Source organism: Muntiacus reevesi, chromosome 7 (assembly GCF_963930625.1).
Source record: "Muntiacus reevesi chromosome 7, mMunRee1.1, whole genome shotgun sequence".
NCBI lineage: Eukaryota > Metazoa > Chordata > Mammalia > Artiodactyla > Cervidae > Muntiacus > Muntiacus reevesi.
Genome location: NC_089255.1, coordinates 11,369,940 through 11,390,843, shown reverse-complemented (window position 1 = coordinate 11,390,843; position 20,904 = coordinate 11,369,940). Strand labels below are relative to the sequence as shown.

At 33.7% G+C, this 20,904-nt stretch overlaps 1 protein-coding gene across 1 annotated transcript in view; it reads left to right on the top strand.

Moving 5' to 3' along the window:
* STYX (serine/threonine/tyrosine interacting protein) overlaps positions 1-20,028 on the top strand; it is a 45,266-nt gene extending 25,238 nt beyond the window's left edge. Inside the window, exons 5-11 of the mRNA XM_065940228.1 lie at positions 2,149-2,209; positions 2,616-2,652; positions 3,074-3,113; positions 3,205-3,255; positions 4,890-4,962; positions 13,779-13,872; positions 16,478-20,028. Coding sequence (XP_065796300.1) covers positions 2,149-2,209; positions 2,616-2,652; positions 3,074-3,113; positions 3,205-3,255; positions 4,890-4,962; positions 13,779-13,872; positions 16,478-16,551 — 430 coding nt within the window. The 3' untranslated portion in view covers positions 16,552-20,028. The remainder of the gene's footprint in view (positions 1-2,148; positions 2,210-2,615; positions 2,653-3,073; positions 3,114-3,204; positions 3,256-4,889; positions 4,963-13,778; positions 13,873-16,477) is intronic.
* Positions 20,029-20,904: the final 876 nt, after the last annotated feature.

Below are 20,904 nucleotides of genomic sequence, written 5' to 3'. Positions count from 1 at the left end.
CTTATTACAAGCCCCTTCACCACCTGATCTGGAGTAAATTGCCCTTCAGTTTTGTGATCTGCTTCAGTAAAAATTGTGTTGTGTAGTTTTAGTTTGCCTCTCACATTTATCTTAAAATGATGAGGTTGAGCGTCTGATGGTTTTTAATGTTCTTTATTTTGGTTTCACTTAAAAAATAAAGCATATATTACACATGATACAAAGACCACAGGGTCAAAAAGGTATGAGAGGAAAAGTCCTCTTTACTTCCCTAAACCCAGCTTCCTGCTTTATCCCTAGCTAGGAGGCGGTGGTGTTAACTCTTCTTTGGGTATCATTCTGGAAATAATTGTATAAAACCGTATATTTTAAAAATCTTTTAATGTTCTGCTTTATTTTTGTAAAAATGAAAGCTACCTGCATTCCCTCAGTGTGAGATACTCTACAATACATTTTGCGAATACATAATAGACTATGTAGTCATGAGAAAGAATGAAATACTTGTGTATGTGCTGATACAGACTAATCTTTACGGCTTATTGCATGAAGAAGACAAGGTGCAGAGCCACGTGTGTACTCTCAAAGTGTTTAAGAGTATGTGCAGTACATTAGGCTTTATTCCTATAGATGTGTAGGAGATTTCTGGACTGACAGACTAGAAACTTGACTGTGGTTACTTCTGGGAAGGGAAATTTAGGGTCTGGGATGGTAGTGAAACCTAGTTTTCATTGCAGATATCTTTTTACTGTGCATACACATTTTTCAGTTAAAATTAGTTTTAAAAAGGCAATGCATGTAATCTAAAATGAAATAGATTGAATTTTTCTAATTCCAAAATTTCCTTCTAAATTTTTTGATTATGTGTGTGTTTCATGAATACGCAGGCTTCCCAGGTGGCACTAGTGGTAAAAAACCTGCCTGCTAATGCAGGAGACATAGGAGACACAGGTTCAATCCCTGGGTCAGGAAGGTCCCCTGGAGGAGTGCATGGCAACCCACTCTAGTATCCTTGCCTGGGGAATCCCCATGGGTAGAGGAGCCTGGTGGGCTACAGTGCATAGGGTGGCAAAGAGTTGAACACGACTGAAGCAACTTGCAGTGCACACTTGCATGCACATGATGTGTACACACATTTAGACTTGTATATACTAAAGAAAATGACAATGTTATATTTTAAAATGCTATACTATACCTTTCTAATTTTTGTTTTTAGTGCCAAAATGTCCTGGGTATAGCTTCTCTGTGATAAGTCATGAATTTACTGAAGTTGCTACCACCAAAATAATAAAGCAATATTGACTTTACATTTTAATTTTATAACTCAATTACTTAACTGAGTTGTGTTAATAAACGGATGGTCTTGGATGGATTAGAAATGAAAGTTTCTTTGTTTTTTGGTTGGGGGTGGGGTGGGGGAAGCGGTTGTTGAGGCTGTATACAAGGCTTGCAGGATCTTAGTTCCCCAACCAGGGATAGAACCCTGTCCCTGACAGTGAAAGCACCGAGTCCTAACCACTGAACTGCCAGCAGATTTCCAGAAATGGCAGTTTTTCACAAAATAAAGTAAGGCTTGTATATTGAAATGACTTACTTTAAATGTTTTTCAAGGTGTAAAATTTGAGGACAGGTGTTCTTTAGGTTGCTTATTGCTCTGTTGTAGGTTAGTTCAAACAATGAATGTTTGACTTACGGCTTTGTCAGACTGTTGCATTCTATTTCCGTTAGTTCTTTCTCTCTCAGGCTTTGGTCTGTCTCTGAATTGTCCTCTGTAGGGTTGTGAGGAAGGGTGGCAGGACCATCCAAAGAAAACTCTTCTAGTCTTAGGGAAGTTGCTAGAGATAGAAGAATAACAAAGAGGAGAAAATAGGCAGTTTTTGTCTTTATTGTCTAGGTCTAATCTGATCTAGAGGAAAATTTCTTCCCGTTTATGATTTTTCTATTTTAAGAAGATAGATTTTTTTTTATACATAAGATATCAGAGAAGTGTTAATGTGTTAACTTATTTAAGGCTTTACACGCTGTGCCTTCAAGCATTATAAAATCTATGGCTTGGTCCTTGGGAATATATTTTGAAAGTTATTTTCATGGTTGTCAAGAAATTTTTGTATTTTTTATACATGAAGAGTTTTATCTGAAAGTGTGCTTAATCACACAATATTCTATTTTCAGATATTTAGTCTTGGATATTGCAGATAATCCAGTTGAAAATATAATACGTTTTTTCCCCATGGTAAGGTAACAATATTTTTTTAATATCATTTAATATTTATGATTTGCTTTCTTAATTGTGCTTTTAAAACTTAATGAGATGTTATTTTCTCCTATACTGCTGTTACTTGTAATGTCTGAAAATTGTGGGATTATATTTTAAAGAAAATCGACTATTTTTAAAATCTTTTTTATGATCTCCAAATATTTGAGAAATTGTATTTCAAATTTCTTGAATTCAGAATAATATTTATACTTAATAATTGTATTTGTAGCATTTTGGAAATTTTTGATGTAAGGTACTTTTCATTCATATAAATTAGCAGGAAAATATTTTCAGTATATTTTGTTTCACTGTGTATATATGTTTGTATTTTATGCTTATGTTACTCCATATATTTTATTATAACACACTCTTTTTCCTTCAGACAAAAGAATTTATTGATGAGAGCTTACAAAGTGGAGGTAAATAATTTTTCTTTCATTTAAGTTATGTTTATTTTTAGGATATTATTCCTTATAGTTGGTTTTTAGTTAGTATTTGTCTTAAATGAAGAATATGAAAATTATAATTATGTATAAAGATTTTCCAAATTTCCCAAAACTTATTTCATTTGGATAGACTTTCTTAAATATCTTATAGAACTATTTTCATATTGAGTCAGCTTTAAATCTTTTTAACCTAAAAGTCTATTGTAGTCGCCACACAGTTAATATAAATAAATTCAAGGATTTGAAAATTAGTAAGTATCCAAGTTGTATATACAGAATACATAAAGTGCTTAAGATAAGATTTATTTTACTGTGATATGATACATGGTTTCAATATATTTTAGCTACTGCATCAGGTATCTTTCTATCAGAATAACACTTTCTTGTTTTTCAGGAAAAGTTCTTGTCCATGGGAATGCAGGGATCTCCAGGAGGTATGATGTTAGCAATAATCTATCTTTCTCCAGCATTTAATTAATGAGTATGTTTTCTGTTTTTTTTCTAAAATATTTTCCTCCTCTTTAGTGCTGCCTTTGTTATTGCATACATTATGGAAACATTTGGAATGAAGTACAGGTAAGAAAGTATTCTGAAACCTAGCCACAGTTTAAATTCTCATTAAAATGCAGCTTAATGGAGACAATTTGGGAACTGGAAGTTAATAATCTCCTGATTTTTATCATCTAGTTATGCTTGATTAACCAGGCCCTTTAATCCTGTGATTAGTCTCTTAACCTCTGTAGCTGGTCTACCTTGTATAGATCCACATGAGTTACAGTTGGAGTAACCCATGGAAAACTGCTTGCTTACTACTAGGGAATTGGTTAATCTAAGTTTTAAAATTCTTGTTAGACAAAGATGTAATTGCTTTCTTTGTTTAAAAGGTTAATTTTTTATGTTTTCCTTTAACAGTAATTGGGTGAAAAATTGCTTAAGAATTGTTTTATTGTCTATTCACAATTCATTATTTGTTTTATGCAAAATCATCTTTTCCAAGCATATTGCATAGACGAAAGAGAGGGAGAGGCTAATGTGCTTTTCACCCTAAAACTAACAAAGCTGGTCAATGTACAGTATTTCTTTTCTTAGAGTGTCTTGTACAAGTTACAAATCTGCTGTAATCATTGATACTCTTTCACTCATGTCCCAGACTGATCCATTACCAAATTCTGTTTTATGTCCTAAAATATTCCTCGATTCTGGCTCTTTCTCATGATTGAATCTCGCTGATCAAGCTCTAGTCATGTCTCATGGTTTAATCTCCCTAATACAAGCTCTTCCAGTAGTTATCATCTTAGTGGTCTTGTGTTTTCTTTCCTTCTCTAGTCTGTTGTGTTCTTCACACCACAGTCAAAAATGATTCTTTTAAAAGATAAATCATATTTCACCTTACCCTAAAAATCTCTCAGAGGTTTCTGATCCTTAATAATTCTTAATGTGGCCAGTGAAACTTCACATGACATGCCTGTATCAACCTTCCATTCTTACACTATATACTCTGTTAACCTTGTCCATTTGAGCTATGTTCGACATTGGATCCACATGCCTGCCACATAGTGGACATTCAAATCTTTTAGTTCATTTGGTATTTTTATCTTAAAATTATAATGGAAAAGTTTGCTTAAAGGTGTTCTTAAATATTACTTGAATACAAATGTTTTGTGTTTATTTAGTTGAAAAGATTAATGCTTGGTAGATTTTATTTTATATTTCTTTTTTTATTATTTGGTGCCATGTCAGCAATAATAGTGAAAATAACTTCTATTTTTGGGGTCTCTGCCAGATGCCAGATACACTTCTGAGCATTTTTATCTCAACAACACAAGGAAGTCCATATGTTTCTAATTTAACCAATAATAAAATCTGAGCATGTAGTGTGTGTGACCCATGCTATACACGATACGTTATACTTACTATCTCCTATATTCACAATAGTGCTTCAATATAGGAATTGTTATGATCCCCAATTTACACATGAAAAAATTAAAACTTAGAGAAGCTGAAAAGTATCGTCTAGAACACACAGCTGGGAAGCAAAGGATTTTCCCACTGCAGTTCACTACCTCTCTGTAGTACAAGTTGTCTGATTATGATTTTCTGTTTTAGGTAAATTGTTAGGTAAATTCCTACTTTAGATAAATTCTGGAAAAATTGAGATTAATTCATGAAATAATATCACTGTCTTAGTTTTCCTATTTTTTTGTTTTCAGAGATGCATTTGCTTATGTTCAAGAAAGAAGATTTTGTATTAATCCTAATGCTGGATTTGTTCATCAACTTCAGGTAACTTCTCTATTTTTCCACTTTAAGGCAGTCAGCTGCTGCTGCTGCTTCTAAGTCACTTCAGTCGTGTCCGACTCTGTGCGACCCCATAGACAGCAACCCATGAGGTTCCCATATCCCTGGAATTCTCCAGGCAAGAACACTGGAGTGGGTTGCCATTTCCTTCTCCAATAAGGCAGTCAGAAAGTACGATAATTAAAAGCTTGTGTTCATATAATTTAGTTGTAATACTTGGTAAATACTTAAAAATTGCCACAATCTGACTGATTTCTTTGTTCAAGTTTAAATCTATTTAAAAGTATTTTTTTAAAGTTGCCGTTGACAAGAAAAAAAGGATTAAAAGCACATTGTTAAATCTAAATTAAAATAATTGATCTTAGACATGTCTTCCATTTTCCTCTATTTTGATTACATACAGAGCATAAGAGAATTTTGATTCTAAGTGTGTTACATATAGCAGCTTTTTCTATTTTGTATGCTCTATCTTTTTCATGTTCTTTCACATTTTGATGATGTGTAGAAGATACACTGAAAAGAGAATAAATCTGTGAATTATCTGATTAATTTTTTCCAAGATGAAAAATTGTAAGTCAAAGAATGTGCTCTGGCTGATTGCATCCAGTTATGCAGGAATAAATCTCACATTGAAGCATCAAGAGCACTACAAAATGTGTTATCTCAGTTACCAAACTTAATTTACTTCGTTTTTATTTTTAATTCACTTTTAGTTTTTATTTCATTAAAAAAAAAGAAAAATATTCATGATTAAAAAAATAAAAATTCAGTAATGCTTAAGAAGAATACTTGAAAAGTAAGTCTCCTTAATAGTATATCTTGAAGATCATATATAGCTCTACCTTCATGATATTTGTGTGTGTGTGTGTGTATCACAATTTTATGTGACCAGTTCCTTATACATGGAGCTTTAGGTTGTTCCCAGTCTTTCATGATTTTAAACAACATTGGAAAAGAATGTCCTGATAGGTGTATCTTTGTTTACATGTGTGAATGTACCTGTAAGATAAATGATCAGAGTGGAATTGCTGAGACAGAGAGCATTTGAAAGTTGATGTTGCTAAATTGCCTTTATTTTTTAATTTTTTTTTTATTTTTCAGTGGGTTTTGTCATACATTGATATGCATCAGCCATAGAGTTACACGTATTCCCCATCCCAATCCCCCCGCTAAATTGCCTTTAAAAAGACTGCAGGAAACAAAGAGTACCTGCTTGCTAATACTAATCATTACCAATAGCGAAAGTGTTTTATGAAACTTTTGGATCATTGTTGTCATGGTGGTAAAAGTGGCAACTGCTTATAGTTTGCCCATTTTTCTAATAGGTTGTTGCTCTTTTTCTCATTGGTTTGTAAGGATTCTTTGTATATTAAGAAAATTTTCTGTAGCCAGTGATTTGAATGCTTCCCTCGTGGCACAGATAGTAAAGAATCCACCTGCAATGCAGGAGACTTGAGTTTGATCTCTGGGTTGGGAAGATCCCCTGGAGGAGGGCATGGCAACCTACTTCAGTATTCTTGCCTGGAGGATCTCCATGGACAGAGTATCCTGGTGGGCTACAGTCCATGGGATCGCAATGAGTTGGACATGACTGAGCAACTTAAGCACAGCACAGCCAATGATTTGAAAGCCATTTTTATTATATACCAAATTCTAAATCCGCACTTGAGTGTGTTTCTGACTTTGTATTTTGTTCCATTGATCTGCTAATTGCTGCCTTTGTATCAAAGTTTTAAATACTGTAATATTTGCAAGTAGTCTGTATTACTTATATTAAGTAATTTAATCAAGATTTCCTCATTAATGTTCTTTCTGAAATTTTCCCAGCAAGTTCTTAACACATACTTTGTGGTGTGAACTTTATTGGAAAGGGTGCAGAAAGAATTGACAGCTTTAAATTTTTCAAAGAGTATGTTTCTAAGAGTATGTTCCATTTATTCAAGTAATTTTCTGTGTCCTTCAGTGTTTTAAAGTTTTTTTTGTATAAAATATATGTATTTCTTATGAAATTTATTCCTAGCTATTTTCTTTTATTCCATTATAATTAAAATTGTTTTTTCAAATGTCTTTCTAGTATGTTTTCTAATCACTTATTTGTTTATAGGAAAGCTGTTTATGTTTTCAGTTGACAACCTTACTAAACTCTAGGAACAATTCTAAAGAATTTTCCAGTTGATTGTTCTAGATTTTCATCTGCAAATCATAATAATTTTGTCTCTTTTCTAATTTTGTTTCTTTCTCATTTGATGGTCATTGTATCAGAGCAATTTGATAAGTAGTAGTGGTGTGATAGTCATACTTACTTTATTCTTGATTTCAATGTCATTGCTTTTATTACTGCACTGTGTGTGTGTTTCAGTATTTGCTTGTGCATATTTAAAAGGTTTTTATCAGGGATACTGATTTTTAACTTAAAACATTTTTAAATGAAGTGGCCCTAGTTTTCCTCCTTTAAGTCATTAATATGGTGAGTTGAATCACATTATGCTGGACTTGTTAATTTTGAATCATTTTGATTCACAAATGAATCTCACTTTGTTATGGTAGACTGTATTCCATTAATGTGTTGCTAGATTCTGTTTGTCAATTTTTTTTTTTTTTAAGATTTTGGAATTAGTTGAATAAGTGATACTGGTTTGTAATTTTTTTTTCTGTACTACCATCTTCTGGTTAGTGTCTGTCATGGTTTTCTCATTTAAGTCTGATTTTCATAGACTGTTTAGGTCACTTTGGATGGTTTCATAATCTTCTGTATAATTTCATTGGATTTGAGATAAAATTGAGGAAAATACTGTCTTTTTTTTTATATCTTCTAATTTCTGTGGTTATTTTTTTCATTCTTTTTTTTCTAATTTTGTATATCAGTGCTTTCTTTTTCCCCCTGATCTGGTTAGTTTATATAATTTTTCTGTATTTGAATTTGTTCTTACTTTGTGCTTTCCTTAGGTTTTTGTTGTTTTTGCTGCTGCTGCTGTTATTCTTTTGTGAATTTTCTCAGTTGCATGCTTAGTCGCTCAGTCATCTGTGATTCTTTGCGACCCTATGGACTATATCCCTCTGTTCTTGGGATTCTCCAGACAAAAATACTAGAGTGGGTAGCCATTCCCTTCTCCAGGAGATCTTCCCACCCCAGGGATCAAACTCGGGTCTCCTTTATTGTCTGAGCTATAAGAATTCAAGACTATAAATTATCCTCTTAGCATTTCTTTAGCCATATTCTACATATCCTACATAGATTTTGCTATGTAACATTTTTATTCTTGTTACAACTTGATATCTTCTGTCATTTCACTTTAGATTTTATTTTTTACTTAGCATTTGAGAGTTTTTTTTTTATAAATCATATAGCTAAATTTGAAATGTTTTCTTTGTGGTGTAATAAACAGTTATTTTTATGACTATTTGAAAAGAAGATATATTCTCTATTTTCAGGGCATAAAATTCAATCTGCAGTTATCTTTCTATATCTGTGAGGAATTGGTTCCAGGGCCACACACACCCCTCTACTCCCTTGCCATGGATTCCAAATCTTATATAAAATGGCATAGTACAGTCAGTTCTGTGTATCTGTGGGTTCTACATTCATGGATACAGAGGGCACATTGTATTTGTTCACTTCATCTTTTGGGGACTTAGGGGTGAACCGAAACTCCCTTTGTTCTGTCTCTGTTTATTTTTTTAATTCCACTAGTTTCTTTGCCAATTTTAGTGCTGAATTATTTGGTAGATAAAATTCAAGTTATATCTTCATTGTAGTTATATGTTTATTGTCCAGTTATTTTACTTTGAAATTAACCTTAATATTGTGATCCTTTTTTGTTTGCATTGCCTTGTGAGTTTCTTCATTGCTCTTCTTTCCACCTTTCTAAATCACTTTGTTTTAGATGCATTTCTTGTATGTGCCCTATGGCTGGATTTTGTTATTTTGATTTGTTATCAGTATTTTTCTTTAATAGGTGAATTTATCCCACTTTTTTGTACTAAAAATGACATACACTTTATTTTCATATCATGCTTTCTCTTAAAATACATCTTTTTTAAACTTTCACTATAAATTGATGAATTTTTTGTTTGTATTCTTTTGATACTTTTTAAGTTTATAAGTTGTTTACTTAATGGGCACAATCTAACTTTATAGTATATACATATGTTCCTTGAGTTATCACATTTAAATAACTATGAATGGATTTCCACTATAAAAGATAAAAATTTATATACCTCTACTTTCCTCCTTCCCCTCCACAACCTGTTTTGTTGATACTAACCTTACTTCTTCTAGGAGAACTTACACTTGAGAAATATTTAAATATTATACCTCTTGTTACTTAGCAATATAGGATCATCCACTTAAACTATGTCCTGTTACATTTCCTGGATTTTACTTTTTCTACATTGTTGCAAATTATAATATTTGCATTCTATGTTATAACCACATTTTCTCCTTGTTCATGCTGAGTTCTATATTTAAATAGGATTCTAGCTTCTTTATTCAACTCCTGGAGTTTGAGCATTATTTTCAAGAAGAGTTCTTGGAAACTAAGTCCTAGCATTTTGGAAAATGTTTTTCTGTTGCTCTTATGTTTGTTTTGGCCACACTGTATGGCATGTGGGATCTTAGTTGCCTGACCAGGGATCAGACCCATGCCCCCTGCAGTGGAAGTATGGAGTTTTAATCACTGGACCACCAGGGAAGCTCTGTTGTGTTTATGTTTGAATGGCATTTGGCTAGATTAAAAAAAATTTCTTTAACACTTTTTCTCTTATGAGTTTGTACACAGACCTAACATTGAATAATTGTCTTAGAGAAGTCTGAAGGGAGCCTAATTTTTAAAACTCTTCCCTCTTAGAAGACTTGATTGGGAGGAGGAGGTTTTGTCTGGATGAGCATAGGATGCTTTATCAAGTATATCTTTTTGATTGCTCTATATTAATTTTTTTTAGTCATAATATGCCCTTACCACTTACAGATTCACATCTTCCCTTATTTCAGAAAGTTTTCTTCTAATATGTATTTGGCTATTGTTGTTCTTTTTCACTTGGCCTGTTTTTTCTCCCAGAGACATATTTTATTTTGTTTTCTTTCTTTCTTCCATATCTACCATTTTCTCTGTATTTATTTTCAACTTTGTTTTTTTTTGTCTTTTGGCTTGATTTTTGGCAAGCTTTTCTTTCCTTTCCCATGCTTTGTTGTTTCATCAGATGTTTATTTGACATTGTTATAAGCAGTGGCAGTAAAGCGGAGAACAAACAGAAATCCCTAACTTCATAAAACTTACTTTAATGAATTAGACAGTAAACAAACCTGGTGGACTGCTGTCTATGGGGTTGCACAGAGTCGGACACAACTGAAGCGACTTAGCAGCAGCAAACTAAAATATATAGTAGGTCATGGAGAAGGAAATGGCAGTATTCTTGCCAGAGAAATCCCATGGACAGAGGAGCCTGGTGGGCAACAGTCCATTGGTTCACAAAAGTCGGACATGACTGAACGACTAAACTACAACAACAACACAAAAGTAGTAGATCATACGGTAATAGGTCACAGAGAAAAATAAGAGAGCCGTTAAGGTCATATAAGGAAGTGAGACATTAATTGCATTTTTGAAAGGTGATCAGAAAAGGCCTTATCGCAAAAATGTTCTTTGACCAAAGACCTGAAGAAATTAAGAGAATGAGCTATTTCGATACTTGGGGGAAAGCCTTCTAGATAGAAGAAATATGTGCAAGTGCCTTGAGATGGGAATATGCTAGTATTTTCAAGAAGTGTGAGGTCAGTATAGCTGCAACAGAGTAAGCAAATGAATAGTAATAATAGGAGATTAAACTGGGAGGTAAGGGGCCACGTGATAGGCATTTATAGGCCATTATAAATAAGGCCTTTGACTTTTAAGTGAAGGAATAACTGGGTCATCTGTGTTAAATGTAGTATATACCATGTATATATACTGTAAGAGTTGTTGGGGTTAGGGCAGAAGCAAGTACATGAGTTACGAGGCAGTGGAGTGATGGGAGTCAAGAGAGAATACGGATTTAGACAAAAGTGATTGTTGATGAAAAGAGATCAGATTCTGGATTTACTTGACAGTATAGCTTACAGAATTTGCTGATGGATTGGAGAAGAGAGACTGGGATGATTCTAAGCCTTTTAGTCTGAACAGCTGGAACAGGAACTATTGCTTACTTATATAGGAGAAACTGCATGAAATTTGAAGGGAATAAAATCGAGACATTTTTGGTCATGTTAAGGTTAGGAGAGCTATTTGATAGTGGGCAGGTCTGCATATAATCCTGGAGTTCATGAGAAAGAACCTTATATCTAGGGGTTTTCAGTATGTGGATGCTATTGAAAGCTTCAAAACTGAGAGCACCAGAGAAGGGAGTGTGGGTAGAGAAGGCCTTCAGAAACAGAAGCTCAATGTACTCCCAACATGTAGGGATTGGGGGAGATGGGGAATCAGCAGAGGAGGCTGAAAAGAGTGGCCAATGAGTTGGGAAGAAAACCAGGATGGTCTGGTGCTTGGGAAGTCAAGTGAAGAAGGCATTTGAAGAGTAGGAGATGATCCTTTGTTTCAAAGGTTGATAATAGGTTAAGTAAGGGCTGAGAACTGACATTGGATTAGGAGCACGAAGTGATCAGTGCCCTTGACAAACAAGTTTTTGTGGAATGGGGAGTATAAGCATAATGGGAAGAGAGGAATGTGAACAGCAAGAATAGATATTTCCAGGAATTAAAAGGGGAAAACAGAAAAACAGTAGTTGGAGGGGAAACTAGGATTAAGAGGGGTGTTTTGTTTGTTTTCTAACATGGTAGGAAAGGACATGTTTATGTGCTGTTGGGAACAGTCCAGGAGAAAAGGGTGCATTAATGATGTGCTAGAATTGCATGGTATGGTCTGTTCTCCTCTTTGTTGATTCTCTTAAAGTCATCATTTCTGTGGTTTGTTTTCTTTTTTCTGTTTTTCTATTGAGCTCTAAGAGTTATGTCATCTCTTTCATTGTTACATTTCTTCCATGAGTCCTTTTATCTCTTCTTTGAACTCCTTTCAGAAAGGCCATATCTCATTGATTTTATGGAGAATTATTCACAATTTTCACCTGCCTCGTGTAATTTTCATGCAGTTTTCTTCATATATGAACTTTTGGTTATAATGTTGCTTTTTTCCCCTTACAAACACCTTTATATAAGACTTATATTGGTTCCTTTTTGATTATTGGTCATCTTTGAACTGGAGACATTCTTCTAGATAAGCCATTTTCCCAATAATAAAGTTGTGGGAAGAGATTGGGAAATATAGACAGCTTAAATTTTCCGTTGTTTTGGATGACTTTGTCACCAGCAGTTTTTTCCAGTAGTATGACTCTATTCAGTGAGTGGAGAAAAAGAGCCCCTTCTGTCACAGGTTTTTCTTGTTTAGGTTCATAGATACAACATGCACATTGGAATCACCTGTGGAACTTTACCCATAAATGGTACTACCCATAAATTCTCATTTAATGAAATGAGAATCACTGGCAGGGGGCAGCCAAGGAGAGGGGTAAGCTGAGTATATATATATATATACTGGTTTTAAGAGTTCTCAGGTGATCCTCAGGTATAGTCAGGCCTGAGAATTAGTGATTTAGTTTTTACTTTTAGCTGACCAAGATTAACAGATGTTTGGCAACAGTTTCTCCTCCACCAAGCTTGCTTCTTGCAAAAATGCCAGGTGTGGATGTCCACATTTTCCTTGATAGACCCACACATACGTCACACTATGCAAGGGCTTCTAAGATTTGTCTTAGGTCTGCCACCACCTTTGGAGAACTCTAAATTGTACCCACTTTGTTTGATATATGCAGCCACGTATCTTCTGTGCATAGCTTAGTTTGGTTCCATTTTTTTAATGTTTTTATATTGTGAAATATAATACACATACGTAAGTGCATAAAGTGTAAACAAACATCCATGTAACTACCATCCAGATAATGAAATTGAACATTTTCCAGAATTCCAAATTCTTGAGCCCTCTTCCTAATTATAATTCTCTTCTCCTGTCATAAAGGTAGGCACTGTTCTTTTTCCTTACTTTTCTTTCTCATATTCATGGTTATCGATGTTTCATAGTTTCATCAAATCAGGAGTTCTCTATATATCTTGTTCTGTCTCTTCCCTTTAAGGGAAGAACATACACAAATGCCTTTATTATTTCATCTTTAACTGGAAGTAGAGGGCTATTGATTTTAAGAAATTAGAACCAGATATATACTTGAACCAGATATATGCTTGAAGATTGAAGGCGGGAGGAGAAGGGGACGACAGAGGATGAGATGGTTGGATGGCACCACCAACTCGATGAGCATGAGTTTGAGCAAGCTCCAGGAGTTGGTGATGGACAGGGAAGCCTGGCATGCTGTGGTCAACGGGGTCACAAAGAGTCAGACACTAATGAGCGACTGAACTGAACTGAATATACTTGAATCCATTAAATGCTTTATATTAGTCTGATTTTTTAATATTTTATTTCATTTTCTTCTCAAGTCAGAGATCTACCCCAGTGTCAGAGAATATGTACTGATTGCTAGTTCAGTGTGTGATACCCTAGTGCAGGCTATTGGCTTGATTTGATTTATAGTCTTATCAGTATATGTGAAATTATAAGATAGGAATTTTAAACATTTCTCTTACAGCCATATGGCACTGGAGTTCTCAGTATAAACTAAGAATACCAGTAATCCATGCATTAACCACTTTTTAAATTTCATTTTGTTTTGGGTATCCAAGAATTTAAATGTATATTCAAGTTAATTAAAATATTTTCTAGGAATATGAAGCCATCTACCTAGCAAAATTAACAATACAGATGATGTCACCACTTCAGATAGAAAGGTCGCTATCTGTTCATTCTGGCTCCACAGGTAAGGATTTTTTTCATTTTGGAGAAATTTGGGGAGATAGATGATACGAACAGTAAAAGAGAAGACGCATGTCACTTATTAGCAAGTTACAGTGAGCAATTTAAATTGTTTAGAAACTTTTGGATGGGCTACTGAATTAAAATAATTTCAAATTTTAATTTTATAATTATGTATTATACTGAGCTTCTGTCTGTACACCACTAGTTAAGTAGAACATGCTGGTTGGAAGATGAGATTTCCATTTTGTTGAGCTTTAAATCTTTAAGTAGTTTAAAGTGAAAGTGTCAGTTGCTCAGTGGTGTCCACCTCTTTGTGACTCCATGGACTGTAGCCTGCCAGGCTCCTCTGTCCATGGAATTCTCCAGTCTAGAATATTGGAGTGGGTTGTCATTCCCTTCTCCACAGTTAAGTAGTATAACTGTGTTGCAGAGATTAATAAGAGGGGTCTGGTACCAGAGGCCCTAAAAACACTTGGGTGATCTTATTGAAAATAAAAGGTGGTTAATAAGTGAAAGCAGGGTGACTCTGTTTCTCTCTTGCCATAAATATTTGTCCTTTTTTTCCCCCCTATTTTAGAGTGTTTCCTCCCCAATTTAATGATCTAGGCATGCTCTCGAAAATCTTTTAACTTTTACCTTCCTCTCCACGACCTCACTACCCTTTTTTGTCTCCTTTCTTTTTATTAGAGCATTCATGGAATTTATTAGTTTATTATTTTTCTCTCCCAGAGTTCCTTTCAGTCTTATTTGCACCAACAGCCTTTTTAAGTTAGGAAAAATAGGTTACGTACCTGGTAAGTGTTGGATCTAGAAATTGAACACTGATGATCTCATCCACAAGTCCAGCACTATATGGTTATCTCCTTAGTGATGAAACTATATAACCACTCTTCAAGCTTAACAAGCATCCTAGTTGTCATTGACTCTTCTTTGCAACTTCTATGTAATCATTTGCCAAAATGGGAGGATCTGTTTCTTCAGTAACAAAAATTCTTTCTTTTTATAATACCTTTAATCTCAGTATAGTTCAGGTCTGTATTGGCCTCCCATCCTAAGTGTTCTGTACATTGTGGCCAGACATATTTTCATGAAAGATAATTCTAATAGTGGTTTTCCTCTTATATAAAAGTCTTCATGGCTTAATTTTTTACTGAAGCAAACACATCATAGATAGTAATTAAAGGCCCTTTTGAGCTTTATTTGTATCTCTCACTGTACCTCTATATATGCACTGCAGAAAACTGAGCTACTAATGGTTTCCTGTGTGTCTTCTATTCTCCACCTAGAAAGCATCACATCCAGTCTCTCCATAAAAACTTGGTTCAGATGTCAACCTTAAGAAAACATGATTAACTTATTCTTCCTCTAATTTCTAGTTATTCTGCCATAGAGCTTTATCTGTACCTCCTCACTTTCTGCCTTGAATTAGTTATCTGTGTCTCTCAACCTCCCTTAGTAGAATGCAGATGCAGCACTTTATCTGAATCTGTTACAACAGCTGTATTTAGATTTAAGGCTTTCCAGGTGGTGCTAATGGTAAAGAGCCCACCTGTCAATGCAGAAGACATAAGAGACACGAGTTCAATCCCTGGGTCAAGAAGATTCCCCTGGAGGAGAGCATGGCAACCTAGTCCAGTATTACTGCCTGGAGAATCTCATGGACAGAAGGGCCTGGCAGGCTGCAGTCTATAGGGTCGCAAAGATCAGACACGACTGAAGCGACTTAGCACGTACGCGCACATTTAGACTATCTAATGACTAGCATATTTTCTTCTTTATTCCATCAGTACCATATTTGTGTTCTTTTCTTACTAATCTTATAGTGAAATACTAGTTTCCCATTGGAATCCAATCCACCCTCTGGACTAACATCATTAACTGTGATTTAGCACAACTTTTAGGGCATAAGTTTAAGGTGATGTAATTATTTGGCAGATAACACTGCAAACCCTTTACCAGTTCAGTTGTTCCCTAAAGTTTTCCTCCACTGAGACTCAAATTTCTTGATTATGATTGTTGGGCATATACAATCCCACACATGCTCTGTGTGGGAAATTTCTGTACTAGTAGACTGTGATATGAGGAATAGATAAAAGAAAATCTCTTATCTGCTACATGCCTTCCTTCCAATTCTACACTTGTTGGTAACAATCAGTTTCACTGGAAAAAACATTTTTGACAGCATCTGTGAAAGCAAAAGGATAATTACATCTACAAAATAAAATTATACAAGTTATAACTTCATAAAGTTATATGAAGTTCATAAATAATATGTTCTGAGTCACATGTTTATGATGCCTAGAAAATGGTAACCAAACATTTATGAACCATTATTTTAAAAATTAATGTTCATTATATAAAATACCTTAATCCTTAATTATTAAGAGGGAAGATGTCACAAAGATATAAAGTTATTTGGGTAATTTTTAACAAAAGTATTTTATCAGTACAAAGGTTTACTAAAAATTCAGTCATGAAATTTTCATTGTCATATATATGATAACACTTCATGAAAAATGAAACCTTTCCTAGCTGTAACATTCTAATGAATGAATTTATTTAAGTTCTCATTATACCATATGTTATGTTCATGCAATAACTTTTAGGCAGTTTGAAGAGAACACATGAAGAAGAAGATGATTTTGGAAGCATGCAAGTGGCAGCTGCGCAGAATGGCTGACTCAAGAGCAGCGTTATAGAGGATGTGAATCTCTACTATAGACAGTAATAATGTAAAATGGTAAAACACAGTAGTGTCTTTTCAGTTATATGCTGCTTCCAGACGTGTTTCCCTGCGACTTGTTGAGCAACATTTTAAGATGTTGGACTTCTGCAATAGATGGCACTGATGGTTTTACTCCTTTTTTTTTTTTTTAATTCTTTACAGTTTTATTATAAACCAAGAATTTTTGACTTGCAAAGAGGTATTATTGCAATAATGCACTTTTCATACTTGAAATTTATTTGTATGATATAAAGTTGTTACTTTAAACAAAATGCAAGTTAGGGGGGATTTGTTTATAAAATCTGGATAATTTATAACAAAAGAATTTCCTAAAGTTTGCTAAAAATTCATTTTATGTTCTACATATTACATTTTTAAAATAATTTTACAGTTCAATTTTATGATGGAGCCTCTTACAGAAACATTAACAAATGTAGAAATCTGCCACATTTCTTTTTTAGTATAATTCAATAGTTTAATTATCTTTTAATTTTTTAAACTTCTTGATCCCTTATTAATAATCTTTAAATCATGACATCAGCCAACTGTCCTTATTTTAACATGATCCAAGTATTGCTTCCTTTCCTATTACCTTCCTAATTTTATTCTGTAGAAAGAAAAAGTTTAATGAACAAAGGAAAATGTTTGCTCTTTGAGGTACCAGATGTTCACAAATACAAGGAGAGTTTTAAACTTTCAAGTGACTTTCCTTTAGTGTTCTTAAAAGCCAAATGTTCTGTTTCTTCTTTTTGGAGTCGTGTAGCCCATTTTTTCTTTGTCCAAAATGGTTCTAAATATAATAAACCAATGTAGCACTATTTTTCCTAAACAAAGCCCAAAAAAGAAAAGTGCCTTGCCCATTAGAAAAAATAAATAAATAAATCGTCATGACCTCTAAATTAGTATGTAGAACAATGAAAAGTTCTGAACATTTTTCTATAGTTTTTTAAACCATAAATTAGTTTAAACTGAAAGTCTTAAGGCTTGAAGAAACCTGAGTATATTATTTGGAATATGGAACATATACTCCTTCATTTTATGTTGTCTTAATGATTCTGTGAGATTGTTCTGGCTCAGACAGTAACCTTTCTTTGAGGATGCATTTTTTGAGAAAAGTGATTGTGGAAGACTTCAGTGTATACAAATTAGTGTTGTAATCCGTTCTTTACATTGAGTTAATCCAAATTTCCCCCATAATTTGCATTAGCAAAGTCACTTTATGGATCCTAGGTTCTCCATGTTTTTATTTGTACATATAAAAATTGTTCTTAAAAAAACATTTTTGCTATTTTAAGTATGATGTTGGGGAGGAGAGGAGTGTTTTAACTTTTTATAGTTGATGATTTAGGGTTGCACAAATGAAACTCCTTTGTATTTCATTTTTCTCAGTCCTCTCTTAAGGTGCTTTATTGATGAGAGTGATTTCCATACCTTCCTTTGGTACCATGAGGTACCACGTAAGGTAACCTATTATACCAACTTACCTACTTTGCTTTTCTCCCTAAGGTGAAATAATACAGTAAAAGTTTTTTTATCCAGCATAACAGGAGAGTGGAAGTGAATCAAAACTGCTTTGTTAATTAAGCGTTAATTCTGTTGCCCCAGGTGGTTTTCTTCTGCTTTCTCTTCCCTTCCCCTATTTTACCACCCTAAAAACAGCATATCATCAATCCCTTGAGGTCTTGTATTCTGTTGTATGATTGGTGTGTTGTATCATTGGGTGTGGTGGTCTAGTATAGTCAAGATTTGCATTGAGTGTTCAGAAATTCCAGTTGGTAAAGTGCCAGATAACACAGCTTCCCTGTATATAGATTACTATTGGGTAGGTCAGCAAAGACTTCTTTTGCAAACTAATAATCTATGATGCACCTTCCACAAAAACTGCTTAAAAGAATCTTCATAAGAGTCCATGTAGGTTTTTAAAATGAGGCAGTTAAGATTTTCTAAGTTAATTTCTTAAATATACATATCCTCTCTAGTAGTCTGGCCAAATAGTTTGGTTATTGAATTATATTTGATAATTTTCCACTTTTCCATAAAAATTTGTAATTTTTATTTTGTCACTAAAGTGCCTGCCCAGCACTGTAAAGACTCTCACAGACACTAGAAAAAGGGACTTCATCTTCTTGAGTACAAATTATTATGAACAAAATTTTTTTTTCTTTCATATAAGAACCCTGCAGGTTTGTTTTGAGTATATTTTTCCATCCAGTGTTCAACTGGTTCTTCTGGTAGCTCTTCCTATTTTTATTTGGTTCCGTTTCTATAATTCTTTTATTTCCTCTGATGTTTTGTGATAGCTAATTACAGTATATTTAACCAATCATGATTTATTTTCTAGAATATTTGAATAATATATGAGTGACTCAGCACCCAATTTAAGCATTAAATATTAATCTGGGCACAGAATTTAAAATGATATCACATCAGAACATAGGAGAACTGCTTTATTGTCCATTTTGAAAGTATGAAACTTAAATATTGAAAATATTCAACTAGAATGGCAGTATTCTTACCTTGTAATTTCAGTCCATTGGTATGTGTTAATTTTGTATCAGATGTATAAAAAGCAGTTACCTTTGTTTATTTGTATCTACTCTGTGGTGGAAATGTTAAACCATGATAGCTTTTGCTACCAACTCTCAATCACTTAACTTTCAGAGCAGTATATTTGTTTTGGGAGGATTTTGTGCTTCATCTGAGTTTAGAAGTAATGTCAGAAAATGTTAAGCATGTCCTTTTAAAGAAAATATAAGGTTTCTAATTGTCTTATTACCATGGTAATTTAAGTGAATTTAGAGTATTTAACTGCAATCTTGAATTATAAAGTTGGGATGCATATATAGAGATATATATCAAAATCTCAACTTGATGTAAAGTAAATGAGCAGTTACCTGGCGGATTTTTTTTTCTTTCAAATAACTGTTTAATCCATAATTCCATAACAGACTTAGCTTCACCTCAATATTTTTGTCCATTCATCAGTGCTCCAACAAGAAAATGATAGGAAATAGCTGAAAATTACTAAAGATTTTATTTTTTTTATTTATTAGAAAAATAAGTTCCTAGGGTCTTCGAATGCTGGATTTTTTTTGTCTTACCCATCCATGGCAGCTAAAAAAAAATCACTCAAAATATTCAGGTTTACATGTTAGCTCTCTCTCATAGGGAGTTGCCATACCTCACAGTTCAAAGTGTATTCTATAGATCAGTAACATTATACTGACATGTAATTGCAATTTACTATGCAGCAAAAATGATTCAAGAAGAAAAATAACCTACAGTGTCTATTTACCTTTGTATAGACAATTGCTTAAGTTACTCTGCTTTTAACATTTGTACTTGGATAAAATGCTTATTATGTATGTATAGGAATGTCACAGTGCAAGATGCTGCTAGCTCAGGCACAAAGTATTAAAATTATTTTGTGAAGATTGGTGGTTGTATTAAAACTGTTGTGCCATTATACCTCAAAAAAGATTGAAAAGTTCATTTATATTGCTTATGCCATAACTGCTTTACTTAGATTGTTGTCTTCTAGGTAAAAGTAGCCCAGTTTTAATCCCGCACACAGATTAAATCTGAAGGACAAATGAACATTGGATACTGAGAAGCACTTAAGGGTATTTCCGAAAACATTGTGATTACACACATAAAAATTATGGTCAGTACAGGGAAGTCCCAAGTTTAGGCTCAAGATATTTTTTAATGGATTCTTTGAACAAGTTTGGAGTTGAAAGTGAGGGAATTTGTGTCTGAAGGAAGAGGTAAGGCCATTCATAGAACAGCTTCCAGGTCATTTTAAAAATTACTTCTTGCTTTTAGTTTTCCTCTTGTTAGCCTACCTACATAATATCCTTCATCAAATATGAGATGTCATCAGCATCACTACAACGTCTTTTTGATCCAACTAAAAGGCAAAAATATTGCTGAATAAATCATGACAAACCATTGATCATAAAATGCATCCAGATTTCCAAATGTTACATGTAAAAAAAGATGTGCATTTTAGTCAGTAAAATACAAATATATAAAACACATGGAGCAAAATAAAAATCACAACTGCCACTTCATTATACCTTTTCAAAAGTGAAGAGTACTCAAAAATGTATTACTGAAATGTATCTATGCAGTTTTTTTCATACTCAAGTTTACACACAGGATGATGCCTTATTAAAATCAAGCTTCTCTGGTTAACTAAAGCCAAATGCAGATCATCAGTTTCCTCAGTGACACAATTTTTATGTGTTATACCTTACCTACAACTTTTGTTTCCTATGAGGGGGAATTTAAGATAAGACCGTAAGA